This window comes from Nelusetta ayraudi, unplaced genomic scaffold, assembly GCF_046127955.1.
Source record: "Nelusetta ayraudi isolate G7.1 ecotype Tasmania unplaced genomic scaffold, CSIRO-AGI_Nayr_v1 ptg000011l, whole genome shotgun sequence".
NCBI classification, from domain to species: Eukaryota; Metazoa; Chordata; class Actinopteri; order Tetraodontiformes; family Monacanthidae; genus Nelusetta; species Nelusetta ayraudi.
The window spans coordinates 27,536,434-27,555,000 of NW_027466061.1; the positions used below are offsets into that span (position 1 = coordinate 27,536,434).

Sequence of the window (18,567 nt, forward strand, 5' to 3'; positions counted from 1 at the left end):
TGCACAAACAAAAGTATTTATTTTTTTGTATAAATACAGACAGCAAACACCAGGTTAAAAAGTGTTTGAAAGGAATACAGTGGAGCACTCGTTATTAAGGCATGCACACAGTAGTCAACAGGCGACAAAGCAACACAACAGAAACACTTTAAACTGGTAAACAACTGGTGGATCCTTAAAAAATACTCAATCTAAAACTGTTTCTGGTTTATTTCCTTATGATTGTGAGTCCAGCTCATGGCTTTTTTCTATTTAAAAAAAAAAAAAAAAAATAAATAAATATATATATATATATATATATATATATATATATATATATATATATATATATATATATATATATATATATATATATATATATACACAAAAAAACTGTATTTTTCAATATTTATTTTTCTTAAATTTTTTTTAATTAAAACCAAGTCACTTGATATCTATATCTATATCTATATATATATATATATATACACATATATATATATATATATATGTATACACATATATATATATATATATATATATATATATATAATTTCAACACCATCTTCAATTAATAGCCTGAGTCATTTTTTTCAGAAATCACCATAAAATGAATGAAATCATCATGAGAACAGGATTTAAGCTGGAAAAAAAAATGTTCAAAAAATGACTGAGGCCCCTTTTTCAGGAAGGTGATCATTTGTTGTGTTAACATCTGAAAGCGTTGGCATGCTGCCAGCATTTTGTGTGTTTTTTTTTTTGGCAAGGCACATCGGAGCAGCAGCTGAATTAATTTTCACCACTGCAGTCGTAAAACAAAGTCCTGTAAAAGTTTTGCAAGCATTGTAAAAGTTCTGCTAAAAAAAAAACTATTTCAGGAAAGTCAGTGCTTCAATACTAAACAGACACACACACAAAATAAAACTGTGCATGTGCAAAAGATGTCGGAGACAATTTGACACATAAGTTAAATAAATAAAAACACAAGAAAAGTGAGAACGATGTCAAACAGTTTCACTCAGGAGGAGACGCAGCCAGCAGCCAGGCACTGACTGGAAACAGGCTCCTGTTGTCTTCAAGTCATGTGCAAAACAATAAAATGAATCACAAGGAAGAAGGTCGAGTCCGGTGACTCCGCCTCCCTCAACCCGTCACTGGACAACACACTTCTCCTTGCTGCTGTACTTCCTCCGTCTCATCTCTAGGCCGCGCTCTAGCCTCTCGTCCTCCTCCAGCGCCCTGCCAACGCACACACACACACACACACACACAGTTTAAAGGTGCTACAATCATTTGCATAAAGCGAAACGCTGGGCTGTGATTGGCCAGAAGTACAAATAGTTTGTTATTGTACTTAAGTAGTTTTTTTTTTTTATGTATCTGTACCTTACTTGAGTATTTATTTTTCTGATGATTTTTTATTTTGACTCCCTACATTTGTACACAAATATCTGAACTTTCTACTCCTTACATTGGAAAAACAGGCTTGTTTCTGTTGTGTTTACAAGTGTTTGAAATATTATTTTACAGTACCTCGGCTTTGGGGTCACTGTTCAGTATGTTTTCAGTACACAAATAAAAATGTAAAAAAATAACATTGGTAATTGTTATTAAGAGTGTAAACATCTAATTATGGCTCACTGGTCGTTACTATTATATTATACTATATTTACCAAAGCTATCATAAACTTATTTATTTTGCAAAATTATCAACCAATGTAGTGTTTCACTAATGGCAAAAGAACATCAGAAAAGTATTTGAAACAATACTTTTACTTTAACCAAAGTATTTCCTTACGCCCGTGTGTGTACTCTTACTTAAGTACAGAATGTGAATACTTTGCCACCTCTGATTGGCAGGACTCACCCTCGCTCTTTGGCGTCGATGTCCCGGATGATCTCGTCCCGCTGGTTGACCAGAGACACCAGCTCCTGGAGGAGCAGCTGCTCCCTCTGCTGGTGAGTGGAGGACTTCTGCCAGTCCTCGATGGCCATCATGACCCGCAGCTCCCGGGTCAGCAGCTCGAACCTCCGCTCCAGGTCCTGCTCCTCCTGCCTGCAGACGCACATACAGGCACGTCAACACAACACGCCTGTGTGTGTGTGTGTGTGTGTGTGTGTGTGTGTGTGTGTGTGTTGTCTTACAGCAGCTCCAGGTTGTCCTGTCTCCGTATCAGGGCATTCTTCTTGTTCACCAGCATGAACCACTCCTGGATCAGCCTCTCCTCTTCATCACGGTCACTTCCTGTTTATAGTGTTCACCATCGCAAAACACGCACGCACACACACACACACACACACACACACACACACACACACACACACACACACACACGCGCGCGCACACACACAAACACACACACACACACACACAAATTATGAGTGGTTGATTCCCTGCGCTCAGAGTTGGCACTTCTCAGCTCTCAGCTGTTCTTCTCGGCTCCCTCCCTGTGATGTCACAAGGGGCTGATCTCCTCACAGGGTGCCGTGCACAGGATGAAAACGTGCCCAGCTTGTGATCACCTGTCTCCATGAGGCTGCGCAGTCGTCGCTCCACCACTGCTGCCCTGCTGTCGATGTGCTTCTGTTCCGCCTCCAATGCCTCTAGCTCGCTCAGCACATACTGGCTGGTGTCCTGCAGACACTGACCCCCCGCACCATCACATACACACACACACGGCACGCACAAAAGCAAGCAAACAAACAATAATACAATAAAACATAGATAAAGGAGTGGCGTGGCAGGGAAAAAGAAAAGAGGGAAAAGGAGAGGAGGGTCAAAAGTTAGAGAGTGAAAATCAAACAGTGTCATGAAGAATGTTTTGCGCATGTTTGGTTGTTTGTTTTTTCTAATCACGTTAAGGGTCCCATATTTAGAAGGTCTTTTAAACATTGATGCTACCTCAGAGAAATGGTGCTGCAACATTCACTGCAAGATCAAACTGGAGCATAACTTTTACAATTTAATGTCTGAGACGTCTTGGAGAAGCTTTTTAGAAACTTGGTGCAACAAAATATCCGAGAATAGCATTGTACTTTATTGATCCCAAATTGGGAAACTACACCTGTGTGCTGTTTGTTTTTTGTTTTTTTTTAACAATGAGCTATTTTTTTTTACATACACACTGAAATATTGAATGTTTTATTTACTTATTTACACTATATATTCATTTCTTTATTTAGTTAATCACCTACTCATTCAGGAACATTTATTCAAAAAAAATCTTTTTCTTCTGTCTTGATCTTTAGCCCTCTGTTTACAGCCAAAGTGAAAATCTTGTGCACAATATGGGACCTTTAATGACAAAATATTCCAGAGAGAAAATGGGGAAAAGCCGAGGGAACGCAGCACTGACCATGGTTTCCTCTTCCTGTTTGGGAGGCGGGACATGGGCCGAACTCTGCAGCTCTGCACACAGCAGACACAAATAAATGAAAAGTCGAGAGGTGGAGCAGGTTGACGTGACTGGAGGTCAGAATTAAAAGCTCACCTGCTTTATGAGAGCCGTGTGGTGTGGCTGATGAGTCCTCGGCCTTCGGTGAAGAGACACCGATGTCGGGAGGAAGAGGAGAAGGATCGTTAACGTTTGAACCGATGCATCGAGAAAGAATTTTCTGCGACGACACCGACGGGGATGTTTACCTGAGATTCAGGCTTGACTGCTTTGTTCAAGGACCTCGGTGGAGGCACTGGGGTCGCTGCCTCATCTGCCCAAAAACAGAGGAAGAAGAAGAGTGATTATTTTTTCCCTCACTCTGAATCACAGCCAGTGAGCTCTGCAGGCAGTCCGCTGACTCCGCCCCCTCAGTCGCCTCCAGCGCTGCATCACTCCATCACACAGCAGGGCAAACTGCCTTCAGTGTCTGTGGGACTGGTGGGACTGGTGGGACTGGTGGGAGTGCAGCAGGATCTCTGGAGGTGCCGGGAACTTGATTTAACAACATGTTTTTCTTCTGCTCGTCTCCTTCTTCTCATGAACTGCCGCCTCTGCTGCACATTCCAAACGTCTCTGGAGACTCACTGCACTTTCCCTTCTTCTTTGCATTTCTTTCTCTCTTTCTTTTCTTGTTGTCATCCTCTGATTTTTTTTTTTGTGTGGTTGACTATCTGATCTGTTTGGTTAAAATAAAACACAAAGAAATGCTCACAGAATCCCCAAGTGTCTGAGCACTGGGACTCAAATGAACGTGAGAACAAATCATTGGTTAGGCGCTCAGGCACTTACGAAGGTTTTCCCCTCCAGTCTAAATTCCTGCTTGCTTTGTCTGTCACTTTGAACAAACGCGCCTGTGTCAAATCAAATGGCAGAACAGTAGGATTCTAGTGGAGAAGCGACACCTTTGATGAGGCGGTGGGCCCTTGGCGCCGGGACGGCCAGCGTGCTGCTGCCTCCCTCCTCCAGGCTCACGCCTTCGTTGAGTCGGGCCATGCAGAACGCGGCGGCGTCCACGTCGGAGGGGGCGGGGCCAGAGGGGGCGGGGCCGTAGCTGGTCTGGCTGCTGTTGCGCTCGATCTGCAGTACGCTGAGCTCCTGGTGGGTGAAGTGCGAGCGGATCTGGCTGAGGTAGGTCATGACGATGAGCCGGTCGGGGACGGACAGCAGCACCATGTCGGACGGCTCCAGCAGGCGCGAGATGCCCAGCGCCTCGAAGCCGTCGAAGGCCTGGTTGGAGAAGACACGGTGAAGACCACAACTCCCATCATCCACCAGGGCGCAGCACATGGTGTGAACCCGCATCCAGGTTCTTACCTTCTTGTTGTTGATTTTGATGTCATGAGGGTTGAGCTGGTCAAAATCGCTGAAGAGATGAAGAAAATAATTCAATTTTAATATTCAGGTGACGATTGTGAATCATTACATCTGTTTTTTCTATGTTCTATCTCTCTCTCTCTCTCTATTCATTCATTCATTCATTCATCTTCTATACCTGCTTATTCCTATTCAGGGTTATGGGGGTCTGCTGGAGCCTATCCCAGCTGTCTTAGGGTGAAGGCAGGGTGACACCCTGGACAAGTCGCCAGTTCATCTCAGGGCCACATAGAGACAAACAACCATTCACACTCACACACACACCTATGGACAATTTAGAATGCTCACATGCATGTTTTTGGAGTGTGGGAGGAAGCCGGAGTACCCGGAGAGAACCCACGCAGACACGGGGAGAACATTCAAACTCCACACAGAAAGGTCCCAGGCCCGGGACCCGGAATCGAACCCACGACCTTCTGAGGCGGCAGCGCTAACCACTGCGCCACCGTGTCGCCTCTCTCTATTCATCTTTTTTTGTATTTCCTTTCTCACAGATCCTCTTTGTGTCATTGGTCTACTTTTCTCTTGAGACTCCAAAGTGAGCCAATCCAATAAAAAAAACAGCAAACTTGTCACAGCAAATGTGTGACTGGAGTCCAGAGTGTGGCGTGACCTACATCTTCTCCGGGTGGAAGTGGTGCAGGATGGCGCAGAAGGCCAGGCCGTTCCTCCACGACGTGCTGAAGTTGGTGACCTTGACCGGGCGGTACTGGTTGGTGATGTCCTTGCACCACTGCAGCAGCGACTGGCTGGAGTTCACCAGGTCCTGGCAAGGCGAGTGAGGAGAAGGAAGGAGACAGAGAGGGAGGGAGGGAGTCTGTGTGGGTGCAGTGTCGGAAACTTTTAGTGACGTGTCGCTATATTTGGCCTGTATTCAGCGCCCTCTTGTGTTTTGTTTTTCTTTCAGAAACGTGACTATTGGCAATTCTAGCGACTTGTTCTGCCTTCTGCATTCCTCTGACCTGCTCACAAATCGTGCTGATCGCACTGTGTTTTACTGTAGACTGGTTTTTATGTTTCCAATGTTCTGGTTAAAATAGTTACTTATTACGATGATGATGGTTGCCCCTATGCTAGTTTTACTTCTCACTTGTTAGTCAATGATCCACCTATGTGGTCCATAAAGTCATAAAGGTTAAAAACCAAGCCAAATTTAAGAAGAAAAAAAGAAGCCACTCTGCCAGAGAAGAAGTTCATTTGTAGTCCTAAATATATTAAACATGTTTATTAGTCTTTCCTCGCGCCACTTTTCTCCCTACACTGTCCATTACAATTTCATGTGCATGGACTATTATGCAAAATTGGGTGATAACGTCCTTTCGCGACTTCTAGCGACTGTCAGGACAGCCAATAGCTACTTTTCTTACTGGAGAGTTGGCAACACCTTCTGCATGTGGATTCTTACCTCGGCAGTATCGTCCTTCCCGTCGGCTGCTTCTCGCAGCGCCGCAACAGGACCGACGGCCTTCTTCGGCTCCGAGGTTTCTTCCTCTGGTAACGTTGGGAGTCGGGACGACATCGTCTGTGAGGTGGATGAGTCGCCCTGCGGACCTTTAGCCCTGGAAGTCGCAAACATCGTGGAAAATTAAACAAAGTTATGCCGGTGATGCAGGAGGTTCCTGAGAGGTGGACCGGTCGGCTACATGCAGGCGGGTCAAGATCAAGACGGACAGCATCTCCTATGTCCAGCCAGCTTCCAAATCAACCAACTACTAGGAACAAAGTCTTTCTAAACCCACTCACACACACAAAAGGCCTGGCAGAGATCATTTTAGTGCAATGGTTCTCAATGCAATGGAATTGCAAGGGGTCAGTGAAAAAAAGGGTTCTCAGGGTGGATCAAAAATCTGCAGGGGGGTTGAGAAGGTTGAGAGTCACTGTCCCAGAGGTCCCACACTCTCCACTCATTTCATTTCAGCTTTTTATTCTTCATCCCAGACTCCAGCCAATCAAGTCAGTTTGGAAGAATGTGGGACCTTCAGGTTTTCTGACCAGCATCAGCATCGTTTGAAGCCGCTGGCAGGCCAGTTAAAGCTCAGCGTCTCCACTCACAGCATGGAGGTGTGGGATAATGAGGTTCACAGGTGTCCAAACTCCCATTTACAAACTTTTCACTTCAAATGTCTCCACAAACTCGACAAACTCGGCTCATTTAAGGAATTAAAAAGCAGCAGTGAGCACAACGTGCTGACGGGATCCGACAACGAGTTCCGCCACAAGCACAAGACTGAGCAGACGGCGCACACTGACTTACACCTCTGCTTCTACCACAGTCAACCGCCCCGTGTGATTGGCCGGCGGCTCTGGTGCTGTGGTCAAAGGCGTTTCCCACACGTCACCAGGAGGGGGAGCCGAGCTGACGAGCTGCGTGTCATCAGAGAGGATTTCAAAAGGGCCGGGGACCAGACGCTTCATGCTGCGAGGCCGCCGCGACGCATCACCGGTCAGCTGATGGATTTTAGCCAATAGGAGCTGCTCCTCTTCTCTCAGCTCTCGCTCCCTGCTGGACAGACTGGGACCAGAGGCGACCGGAGGGTCAGAGGTCTGTCCAGCACCGTGCAGGAGTCTCCAGCTCCTCCTGCCAGTAGCAGCAACAGCAGAGTCGGGCTCACAGGTTTGTCCACTAGGGGGAAGTGATGAGGGCTGGGTCTGGGTGGGAGTTGGGAATGGGCGTTCTGGACTGAAGACAGAATACAGGGAGATGATTTCAGAGAGCTGCAAGTCCAGCAACTCCTGCAGTTTGTTGTTTAGGATCTTCACACCATGGAACAACATTTCTTCCTCTTCTTCTGTTGCTTTATTTTCATGCAACCATGCCTGAAGACCTCCTCCCACCCGGGCCAGCCCTCTACTTACCCTCCCATGTAGAGCTCAGCCAGCCAGATGGAGCCCAGGTCCTCCTGGCCCACCTCAAACTCCACCTCCTCCTGCTGCGGCTCCACCTGCCTCAGCCACTGAGGGATGGACGGTGGCACTGATCTCAGACCAGCAGCAGACTGGGTTGTGCTGACTGGTCGGGCCGCTGGGACCCACTGGGCTGTCACTGATCTGGGAAGCGGCTGGCATTCGCCCTCGTCAGACGCAATGTCGTCCAGCTCTGCCTCCCTCAGAGGAGGCCAGTCGTCTCTCTGGACTTTGACTCCTCGGCTCTCCTCTCTTGTCTGACCACCACACTTTTCCTCTTTTGTGGGTCTGAACTCCTTCACCACCTCTCGCCCCTCTTCCTCCTCCTGGTGCTTTTCTCTCTCACGGCGTTGCTTCTTGTCTTTCTCCAACTGTTCCTTCGCCTCCATTTCTTCTCTCTCTTGCTGTAGCTTCTTCCTCTCTTCTTCTTCCCTCCTCACCCTCTCCTTCTCTTGGCCCTCCCTCCTCTCTCTTTCCTCCCTCAATCTCCTGTTACTTTCATCCCTCTCTTTTTCCTTCATTTCTCTTTCCTCCATCTCTTTTTTCTCCCTTTCCTGCATCTCCCTCCTCTCTCTCTCTTTCCTCTCATTTTCCTCCCTTTGCTTCCTCTCTATTACTTCCCTCTCTCTCCTTTCTCTTTCCTCCCTCTCCCTCTTCTCTCTTCTCTCGTTTTCCTCCCTTTGCTTCCTCTCTCTCCTCTCGTTTTCCTCCCTTTCCTCCCCTTCTCTTTCCTCCATCTCCCTCCTCTCTTTTTCCTTCCTCTCATTTTCCTCCCTTTTCCTCCTCTCTCTTTCCTTCCTTTCTCTCCTCTCGTTTTCCTCCCTTTGCATCCTCTCTCTGTCCTTCCTCTCATTTTCCTCCCTTTGCTTCTTCTCTCTTTCTTCCCTCTCTCTCCTCTCATTTTCCTCCCTCTTTCCTCTTTCTTCCCTCTCTCTCCTCTCTCTTTCCTTCTTGTCATTTTCCTCCCTTTGTATCCTCATTCTTTCCTCCCTCTCTCTCCTCTCGTTTTCCTCCTTTTGCTTCCTCTGTCTTTCCTCAATGTCCCTCCTCTCTCGTTCCTTCCTCTCATTTTCCTCCCTTTCCTTCCTCTCTCTGTCTTCCCTCGCCCTCCTCTCCATTTCCTTCTGTTCTCTTTCCTCCCTTTCTATCCTCATTCTTTCCTCCCTCTCTCTCCTCTCGTTTTCCTCCTTTTGCTTCCTCTGTCGTTCCTCAATGTCCCTCCTCTCTCGTTCCTTCCTCTCATTTTCCTCCCTTTCCTTCCTCTCTCTGTCTTCCCTCACCCTCCTCTCCATTTCCTTCTGTTCTCTTTCCTTTCTTTCTTGTTCGTCCCTCTCTCTCCTCTCGTTTTCCTCCTTTTGCTTCCTCTGTCTTTCCTCAATGTCCCTCCTCTCTCTTTCTTTCTTCTTGGTTTCCTTCCTTTCTCTTTCTTCCCTCTCTCTCCTCTCCCTTTCCTTCTTCTCGTTTTCCTCCCTCTCCTTTCTCTCTCTCTCCCTCCTCTCCCGTTCCTTCATCTCTCTTTCCTCCCTTACTCTCCTCTCCCTTTCCTCCCTGTCTCTTCTCTCTTTTTCCTTCCTCTCCCTTTCCTCCCTCTCCTTTCTCTCTCTTTCCCTCCTCTCCCTTTCCTTCATCTCTCTTTCCTCCCTTGCTCTCCTCTCCCTTTCCTCCCTATCTCTCATCTCCTTTTCCTTCCTCTCCCTTTCCTCCCTATCTCTCATCTCCTTTTCCTTCCTCTCCCTTTCCTCCCTATCTCTCATCTCCTTTTCCTTCCTCTCCCTTTCCTCCCTATCTCTCATCTCCTTTTCCTTCCTCTCCCTTTCCTCCCTATCTCTCATCTCCTTTTCCTTCCTCTCCCTTTCCTCCCTATCTCTTATCTCTTTTTCCTTCCTCTCCCTTTCCTCCCTCGCTCTTCTCTCTCTCTCCTCCCTCTCTATACTTTCTCTCTCCCTCCTCCTCTCTCCCTCCCTCCTCTCTTCCTCCTCTTCCATCTCTCTTCTCCTCCTCTCCCTCTCCTGCTCTCTGGCTGCTAGTCTCAGACTGGCCACCAGGCTTAGCTCTGAGGAGGGAACTCGCTCCGGTTCCACGCACACTTCACTCGTCTCTCCTACGTTCCCGCTGGGACCAGAGTCCCGGAAGGCCGTCGGAGGAGGGACGTCCACATCCGTGGGAGCGAGTGCAGTTCCCACCTTTTCAGACAAAGAATCCTGTCTCTGTCCGTCATCGACGCTCTTGATTGGACGCTGCCGTTCGGCAAAGTCGCTGTGTGACTCTTCAGCGGTGTGCAGGATGGAGGCCACCGTCTGGTAGCTGAAGGGACAGACACCAGGGTCAGGGGGAACCGGGACACAGACGATGACCTCAGCAGAAAGCCAGACATCATGCTCGGCAGATTCAGACTTTGTCTTGGTGCGGGTCCAAAGCACACGGAGGAAACATTCACTGGGAGCCACCAAATGCACACTTTTTCCCAGCCAAGAGCACAACAGAACGGAAAAAAGCTCCCGTGAGCATTCATCACCGCTGGCACAGTGACCGAGCCAAACACTTTGTCATGCAGACAACAACAGTCCAGCTGGAATCAACTAAAACAATATGTCCAGCTTGTGAACCCAGCTGAGGCCCAGTGACACGAAACTCAACTCATCAGCTGAACTGGCACCCAGTTGAGTGTTTGTAGCGTTAACTGGTCCCACTGGAGGCCTTGGCGAGTGAGGAGCATGCCGAGTCATGCAAACATGACGACTATCCTGCCACACGCACGCCTTTGACGATGACCCAACAACCAGAGTGATTCCAATTCCAGCACCCAGGCCTCATGCAGACTGAATGGAAGGAATGAACAGGAAGACAACCAACTCTAATGAGAACAACAACCGAGCGGGGAAAAAAATCTGAGGAATCACTCAACAACCGAAACAAGGATCCACAGGCTGAGGACAGTAAAACATGCTGACGGCAAAACAACAACTATATAAAAAAAACAGGTGACGTTAGAAACCTCAACCTGCAGGGGTGTGAACACTGACACCTACTTCACCTGCTGCTGCTGCTCTGGTGCACCTCACAGTGGAGACAAGCAGACAGAGACACTCACCCCTTGTACAAAACACAGACGACGCCTGACAGGAAGCCAGCCGGCGCCCCCTGCTGCTGCCCTGCGACACACACGCCTGCCTCCGTGTGTGCACGCAATATCTCGCCGCTGACACACACACATACACAAACATACAAACATAGTAATAGAAGTCAATAATTTTCCATTTTTTTGGCCTCTTTCCACGCAGAACTACGGACAACTCCAGGAAAATCCAACCAGGCTAATAGTCTAGAACAGACATGGGCAAACTACGGCCCAGGGGCCATATGCGGCCCGTTAAGCTTTTTAATCCGGCCCGGCGAACTTGAAGAAATTATGTTAATAGCAAGTAAGTCATAAATTAGCTGTATTTCATCCATTCATTTCAGTGTTTTAAGAGCAATTTCAGTAAAGAGTGTTGTTGTAACTCTTTTGTTAATTTGTAATAGACATAATGTCAATTGCAAATGAAATCCGGCCACTCTGTCAAATTTTAGAACCCATTGTGTCCCACCAGTTAAAAAGTTTGCCCACTCCTGGTCTAGAATGTAGAATTTCTCAGTCTAATAATAACATTCAACGTCTATTTGATGTCGTGCCGCAACATTTAGAGGAGTTGTATGGAGACACAGCAGGCGACGACCACACAGATGCTGCCGACAGGTGTCACACACAGCTGCTTAACTGAACGAGGAAGTGGATCCGATTCTGGATCATTTCCTGCAGTGTGGCCTATACCCAGAGTGGACACTGGGGGGCTTCAAGCTCCATTTCAGTGTGAGACAGGAAACGTTTTAGGGGAACAGCAAGATGTGTGAAGGTGGAGATGGACTCATGCAGTTGAAGCAGTTCCCGCTGCTTCCTGTGTGTGTTTTGCACGGCACCAGGGAGCAGAAGCAGACATGCTGCAGTCGTGCTGCCGGAAGGAAAAATGTGACGGACTCACCCGCCTGTCACACCTCCACCCTCCTCCTTCTCCTGCTCCTCCTGCTTCTGCTGCTCCTCCTGTTTCTGCTGCTCCTCCTGTTTCTGCTGCTCCTCCTGCTTCTGCTCCTCCTGCTTCTGCTGCTCCTCCTGCTCCTCTTCACTAGGCTCCTTGCTTCCTTCGACCGCCGTCTCCTCCACGGTGGCCCACAGCTCCTTCTCAGCCTCCCTGACCAGCTCCTGGTTCCCCAGGAGACCCTCCTGATTGCCCCGGCCCGGTTCTTCCTCCTCTGTTCCAGCCTGCTGCTGTTGCTGCTGTTGCTGCTGTTGCTGCTGTTGCTGCTGCTGCTGCTGTGGTGTTCCGGAGGAGCTGACTTGTTCGGGCTGAATTTCTGGAACATCCTCGGTCTGTTTTGAGGAAATGTGGCCAGGTGTTGCTGGTTTCACGCCGGCTCCCTCTGGCTCTTTGGGTTTTTCTTTAGCTGCTGGAGCAGGAGGTGCTGCTGCAGCAGATGCAGCGTGGTGTGTTTGAGAGCCCTCGTCTGTGATTGGCTGCCCGCTCATCTTAACAGACTCCTTCTGTTCACTAGAAGAGAGAGTGAAAAGAGGAGTTAAGAGTCGCACGACGAGTTTCTGCATCTCTGAGAGACACACAGACAGACAGATGCTGGTTCAGAATTCCAAAATGGCTGGGAAGCAGTGAAGGGTGTGAGACACAATCTAAACTACACAAAGTGATGGGAATCATCAACACTTCTGACTCTTCTCAACTGTTCCAAACCAGCGGCGCAGGAGCGAATGGTTCAAGGGATGAGGGCGAACAGACCAAGTGAATGTTTCACACAAAGTTCCTGCTGTTTTTTTTTGGGGGGGGGGATTCTGGGAATTGTGGAATTCACACGGCCCCTCTGTCCACTCTTACCCTCCGCACTGAGGTTTCACACCCTCCTGGGCAGAGATCTGATCAGTCACACTTTCTTTCCCGTCCTCTAGAAGCTTCCACAGAGGAACCTCGGCATCATGACGCCTCTGCGGAGCCACAGCCTCTAAGTTTACCGCAAGGTGGACCAATGGACTGACGTCAACAGTGTCTGACAGCGCAGCTTCCTTTAAGAGAGAGGCTCGTCCCAGACTGGAGGAGGAGAGGGAGAGAAGTCAAAGGAGGAAAAGAAGAAGAAGAAGAAGAAGAAAAAGAAGAAGAAGAAGAAGAAGAAGAAGAAGAAGAAGAAGAAGAAGAAGAAGAAAAAGTAAAAGAAGAAGAAGAAGAAACAGACAAAACGTGAAGGAAGAGTCTCCAGAAGCTCTTTCAAGCTCGATTCAAGGTCACCAAAGTTTTTGTAACATTTCGGAAAATGCAAGAGTGTAACCATGAGCACAAAGTGCAGCAGTCTAGTGGACACCTGGAGAGACTTTCATTCACAACCACAATAAATGAGGTGACGCTGCTGAACTGGAGGAATGGTGAAAACTAAAGATGTGGAAAAAATGTTAATATGTGACCTTGAAAGAACATAATAAATAAAATAAATAAATGACTAAATCACTTTATAGAGGAGATACAGACTTAATAAACACATGATTCAACCTTTATCAGATTTGATTGATTGATTGATTGATTGATTGATTGGTTGATTGACTGACTGATTGACACACACACACACACACACACTGGGTTTGTCTCCTGCCTGGTTCAACTCACCACGTGCTGATGTCAGGGGCAGGTGGTGAGAGGCTGGCTTCTCTGTCTTCTGATTGGTTGTGGGTCTGAGGGGCGGGGCCCTTAGCAGGTGATGTGATGCTGCTGGTTTTGATTGGTGGTGAAGGAGGCAGTGGAGAGACAGGCAGGGCAGAGTTGGTGATTTTCTTCACATCGTCATTGCTCTCCAAATTGCAGATAGGGGGCGCTGCATCCTCCTTCGCCTGTCCAATCATCTTCTTCTCCTCTTTCTCTCTCTTCTTCCTCTCCTCCTCCACTGTCTTTTCTCTTAGCAACCGCTCCTGCTCTTCCTTTTTCCTCTCCTCTTCCATTCTCTTCCTTTCTTTCTCCTTCCTCCTTTCCTCCTCCTTCCTTTTGTTCCTCTCTTCCTCCATTCTCCTCTTTTCTTCCTCCTGCCGCATCATTTCCTCATGGCGGCGTCTCTCCCTTTCTTCTTCCTCCCGTTTTATCTTCTCCTTTTGCTCGATTAGGATGCTCTCTTTTTTCATCTTCTCCTCCTCTTCTTTATATCTTTTCTCCTCCGTTTTCTTCCTTTCTGTCCTTTCCTTCTCCTCCTTTAATATTCTCTCATTCTCTTCCTTCAGATGTTTCTTCTTTCTCTCCATTTCTTCCTTCTCCTTTTTTCTCCTCTCTTCTGCCTCTCTGACTCTATTCTCCTCCTCTTTCCTCCTTTCCTGCTCCTCCTCCTTTTTCTTTCTCTCATCCTCCTCCTTCCTCCTCCTCTCTTCTGCCTCCTTCATCTTTTGCTGCTCCTTCATTCTCCTTTCCTCTTCTTCAAGCAGCAGCCTCCTTTTCTCTTCCTCCCTCCTCCTCCTCTGCTCCTCCAGTACACTTCTCCTTTTCTCCTCCTCCTCTTTCATCTTCCTTAGGCACCTCTCTTTCTCCAGCCTCCTCTCCTCCTCCCTCCTCAGCTTTTCCTTCTCCTTCTCCTCCAGCCTCCTTTCCTCCTCCTTTTTCCTCTGTTCCTCTTCCTCCTGCTTCTTCCTCTTCTCTTCCTTCTCCCTCAGCTTCTCCTGTTTGTCCCTCTTCTCCTTCAGGAGTCTCTCCTCCTCCTGTTTTTTCCTCTCCCGCTCCCTCTTGGCCTCCTCCTGCTCCTCCAGGATTCTCTTCTTCTCCTCTTCCAACAGCCTCTTCCTTTCCTCCTCATGTTTCATCTGCTCCTGTAATTTTTGTTCCTCCTCCCTCCTCCTCCTGTCCTCCTCCAGTTTGGCGAAGGCCTCCTTCTGCCTCCGCTCCTCCATGGCAGCTCCCTTTAACTCCTCCTCTAGTTTTTTTCCAGGGGCCCTTTCATTGTTTTTTTGTTCCAGACTGCAGAACAGATAAATCATATTCCTTAATTCCTTAATCTGCCGTCATTTTAAACTGTGCATGCTTATTTTAAGATCTGGTCTTATTTTTAACAGAAGTGCTGCTTCTTGAACTGTTTTTCAAGAAGCTGTTTTTCAAGAACAGTTTTTTACTTTTTTACGTCTTCTGGTGTCAATACTCACCCCGTAGGACATCTTTTTATTGTGTCCGTCTTAGACTTGTCCTCCTCCAAAAACAACCCTCCCAGCTGCTGCGTCTGGCTAACTGACTCAATGATGATGTCATCAGAGTCTGGCTCGGGCTGCGCCAGCGGCGGCTTTTGTGCCACGAGGCCGTCACTAAGATCCCTTGTCTGACTGGCCGGCTTTTTCAAACCCCCATCCGCTTCGAGACTGGGCTGTTTCACGGTGATAAACGCCGCCAAGACGGAGGTGGAGGGGTGCTGAAGGGCGGAGCAGGAGAAAGGCCAGGGAGGGGGCGGGGCTATTATCACCTCTGAAGTGGAGAAAGAGGGACTGGGGGACGGAAAAACTGCAGGTCAAGCTGAGAGCAGCAGTGCCAGCGTGCAGGGGGGCCTCGACACCATACACACACACGCCACATGTCCTCCAAGCTAGCGCAACATGATGCATGCTGCACAACACTACTGTTAGCAGCATGTTAGCATTGAGGCGGAGCAACAAAAAAAAAACAAACACACGCACCCACATCAAGAACGAGACAACACATCAAAACTCCACAAGACAACTGACAGACTGGGACCAAGAAACACTCATTGAGCGACTTCCTCTCAGCCACATGTGAAGCTCTCAGGCAGCACTCAGCTGGGCCAGCAGGGGGCACCTGCAGCAGGAGGCCTTAGGGAGGCACGGTGAAGGGACAGTTCAACCAAAACTTCTCAGTGTATCAACAGTGGTGGGTGCACAATATTGGGTGAACTGTCCCTTTAAATCCAAGATGACCAGAATCAGTCCGTTGACAATTTTCTTACAGCTTTTCCATCAGTTTTCATGTGTCATCAGTTTTTTTAGGAGTTGACTTGGAGTTGAGGACTTGAATTCCTTGAATGACTTTGACTGAAGGAAAAGCGGTAAAGTCTGTCCAGCTAGCGCTTGAGCGCTCCAGGCTGCTCAAGTTACTGTCCAGGACATGAAATGATTTTCAGTTTGAATAGCAGAATTAAGATTGAGCAGAAGCGACTTTTCTCAGTCTCCGCCACAGCTGCTCTCTACTTTCGGCCCACCACCTGAATCTTTCAGCATCATCTGAATCACATTACCGCTATCATGACCGCTATCTGATTTAGTGTTTTGTTCTGTTGGCTCAAAGTCTCCTTACTGAGCCAAACTTGTGTCTACGCATCAAACCCAAGCATGAGCTCACCTGATCTTTGTTGTTTTCTGCTTTTCCGTGATGGACATCGTCAAATCCTGGGGTTTCTTGACTGACTGCGCAGCTCCCTCACCTCGGCTCAAGTCGCCTTCCTCAGTGACCGAAGCGAGAGGGAACAATGAACCTATGAAGAGAGTAGTGAGGTGAAACAATCAACTTTTGGACATATGATGAAAATGAACGAGAAGACAATCATTCCAGGCCTGCTGGCTGCTCTACCTGGCCGCCCGGCACTGGTCTGAGCACGCACAGAAGGGTGGAAGTTGAGCTGAGGGTGAGGAGGGGGAGGAGGGGTCGAGGACAGAGCAGCAGAGGGGATAGAGGAGGAGCGAGGAGGTGAGGAGCGAGGAAGGGAGGCAGTGGGAGACGGAGTAGCGGGATCGCAGAGAGCGTCCAGGTCGGGACTGCTCAGCAGGGGGACAGAGGTGAGGTCACCACCAGGGGTCGGCCACTTCCCCTGAACACCTGAGGAGGAGGAGAGGAGGAACAGGGAGGAAGAGATAAGGGGGGGCGGGAATGGTGACGACCTGGGAGTGACTGACGGTGGTTACCTGAGTCAGAGGGGTGAGACTTAGGAAGAGCAGGTACTGAAGGAGGAGAAGCATCAGCACAAAAGGGGGAAGGGGAGGAGGGACGGGCGACTGGCTTGACAATATGAGGCCGGAAAATATGGGAGTGGCCTAAGTGACGAGAGAAAAATTATCAAACAGACGTCGCAACGTTGCAGTAGACGGTTTTTGGTGCAACGCTGGAAAGTTTTCACACCAGAGGCTGAAGCATGGACATCTGCAGTCAGAACCTCTGGGGGGTGCTGTTGTTGTACAACTGAAACCGGTGGAGGCCGGAGGCGTGATGAGCGAGGACAGAAAGGTGGAAAGATGAAAAGAGAAAATGAGAAGTGAACAATTCCTGTTTCGCTAAACACAGACGGCCTTCAGCTCAGCTCAGTGATTCGTGTTCTCTCCTTTCAGCTGCAGAGAATCACGTTTCTCCATTTAAAAGATACACCATGGCAGTCTGTGTGCACTCTGTGCACCCGTGTGAACCTCATGTGTAGCTAATAATGTCAAGCTTACAGGAGACGCCCTGTTATGAAAGCATTTCACAAGGGATGCTGCTTTAGTATTGGCTGTCAAGCCGGCTGATATTCTGCAGACTTGTGATTACTGTGAAATCAGGTTAGATTTCACTCGGGCAGTAAAAATTCTGTGCATACTGAACATTAGCAGCATAGCACATCCTTTACTCAGATCATGTGGGAAATGAGGTCAAAACAACCCATCACACACACACACACACACACACACACACACACACACACACACACATATGGAATCTGTTAGCTGAAGGCGTGCCGACAGGCTTGTACCTTTTCCTGAGCCTGACTGGAAGATTTTGGGCAGTGACGGAGGCTGTGAGAGGGTCCGGGCCAGAGGGGGGCGTGTAGGCGGAGCCTGAGAGGAGAATTTGGGTGGTGGAGGGGGAAGAGACGCAGCGGGGGGGCTAATGATCTCATGGCTCAGAGGTGTGGCTAAACTGCCAGCGGGGTTTGCTGGAGCTGCGGAGGAGGTGGGAGCTACAGGTGAGGGTGATGGGTGAGCTGCAGCAGCTACAGGAGCTACAGGAGCTACAGGAGCTACAGGAGCTGCAGGTGAGGGTGATGGGTGAGCTAGAGGTCCTACAGGAGCTGCAGGAGAGGGTAATGGGTGAGCTACAGCAGCTACAGCAGCTGCAGCAGCTACAGCAGCTACAGGAGCTACAGGAGCTGGAGGTGAGTGTGATGGGTGAGCTATGGGTCCTGCAGGAGCTGCAGGAGAGGGTGATGGGTGAGCTACAGCAGCTGCAGCAGCTACAGGAGCCACAGGTGAGGGTGATGAATGAGCTACAGGAGCTACAGGTAAAGGTGTCGGGTCAGCTACCGGTGCTACCGGTGAGGGTGATGGGTGAGTAACAGGTGAAGGTGATGGGTGAGCTAAGGGTGCTACAGGTAAAGGTGATGGTTGAGCTACAGGAGCTACAGGTGTCGACAGAGAGGTGTCGGCAGGCAGCTGAATGGAGGGTTTGGAGGGTTTGGAGGAGGTGGTTGGAGCAGGAAGTGAAGCAGAAGGAGACTCTAGAGCCTCTTCAGGTGGAGGACAGTGTGTGTATGCAGGTGGAGAGGCCGGAGGATTCTGGGAAAGCTGAGGCGACGGGGCAGCGTCAGGCGGAGGTGGGTTGGGGGAGGAGCTCTGGGCGGGGGGAACTGCCCCTGGGAGCTGGGACGCCGGAAGGTCGGCCAACTTCTTGTGTTTGGATCGAGGGGAGGGCTGAGGGGAGGGGCCAGGGGAGGGCTGAGGGGAGGGGCCGGCGGCGGCAGCCATGGGGTGGCGGCTGCGACGCGGCGAGGGTCGAGGAGCGATGGGGAGCGGGGGGCGGGAGGTGACGGCAGAGGTGGGAGGATCCCGCTCTGGACGGACAGA

At 49.1% G+C, this 18,567-nt stretch overlaps 1 protein-coding gene across 10 annotated transcripts in view; it reads right to left on the reverse strand.

Annotated features, from left to right (window-relative positions):
* LOC142885662 (uncharacterized) overlaps nucleotides 1–18,567 on the reverse strand; it is a 25,238-nt gene continuing 6,671 nt past the window's right edge. For 2 of the 10 annotated variants that reach the window (XM_076022349.1, XM_076022351.1), the window contains 19 exons: nucleotides 16,100–16,232; nucleotides 14,899–15,231; nucleotides 13,391–14,716; nucleotides 12,614–12,823; nucleotides 11,828–12,277; nucleotides 11,714–11,776; nucleotides 7,647–9,998; nucleotides 7,045–7,470; nucleotides 6,196–6,349; nucleotides 5,408–5,556; nucleotides 4,731–4,779; nucleotides 4,319–4,643; nucleotides 3,623–3,687; nucleotides 3,471–3,513; nucleotides 3,336–3,388; nucleotides 2,503–2,623; nucleotides 2,125–2,224; nucleotides 1,847–2,035; nucleotides 1–1,218 (listed from right to left, as the gene is read on the reverse strand). In XM_076022349.1, the coding sequence (XP_075878464.1) occupies nucleotides 1,131–1,218; nucleotides 1,847–2,035; nucleotides 2,125–2,224; nucleotides 2,503–2,623; nucleotides 3,336–3,388; nucleotides 3,471–3,513; nucleotides 3,623–3,687; nucleotides 4,319–4,643; nucleotides 4,731–4,779; nucleotides 5,408–5,556; nucleotides 6,196–6,349; nucleotides 7,045–7,470; nucleotides 7,647–9,998; nucleotides 11,714–11,776; nucleotides 11,828–12,277; nucleotides 12,614–12,823; nucleotides 13,391–14,716; nucleotides 14,899–15,231; nucleotides 16,100–16,232 (6,629 nt within the window). In that variant the 3' untranslated portion in view covers nucleotides 1–1,130. Of the gene's footprint in view, nucleotides 1,219–1,846; nucleotides 2,036–2,124; nucleotides 2,225–2,502; nucleotides 2,624–3,335; nucleotides 3,389–3,470; nucleotides 3,514–3,622; nucleotides 3,688–4,318; nucleotides 4,644–4,730; nucleotides 4,780–5,407; nucleotides 5,557–6,195; nucleotides 6,350–7,044; nucleotides 7,471–7,646; nucleotides 9,999–11,713; nucleotides 11,777–11,827; nucleotides 12,278–12,613; nucleotides 12,824–13,390; nucleotides 14,717–14,898; nucleotides 15,232–16,099; nucleotides 16,233–16,327; nucleotides 16,574–16,659; nucleotides 16,789–16,873; nucleotides 16,934–17,477; nucleotides 18,555–18,567 lie in introns of all 10 variants that reach the window. The other 8 variants (XM_076022343.1, XM_076022344.1, XM_076022347.1 and 5 more) reach the window with 8 other exon arrangements.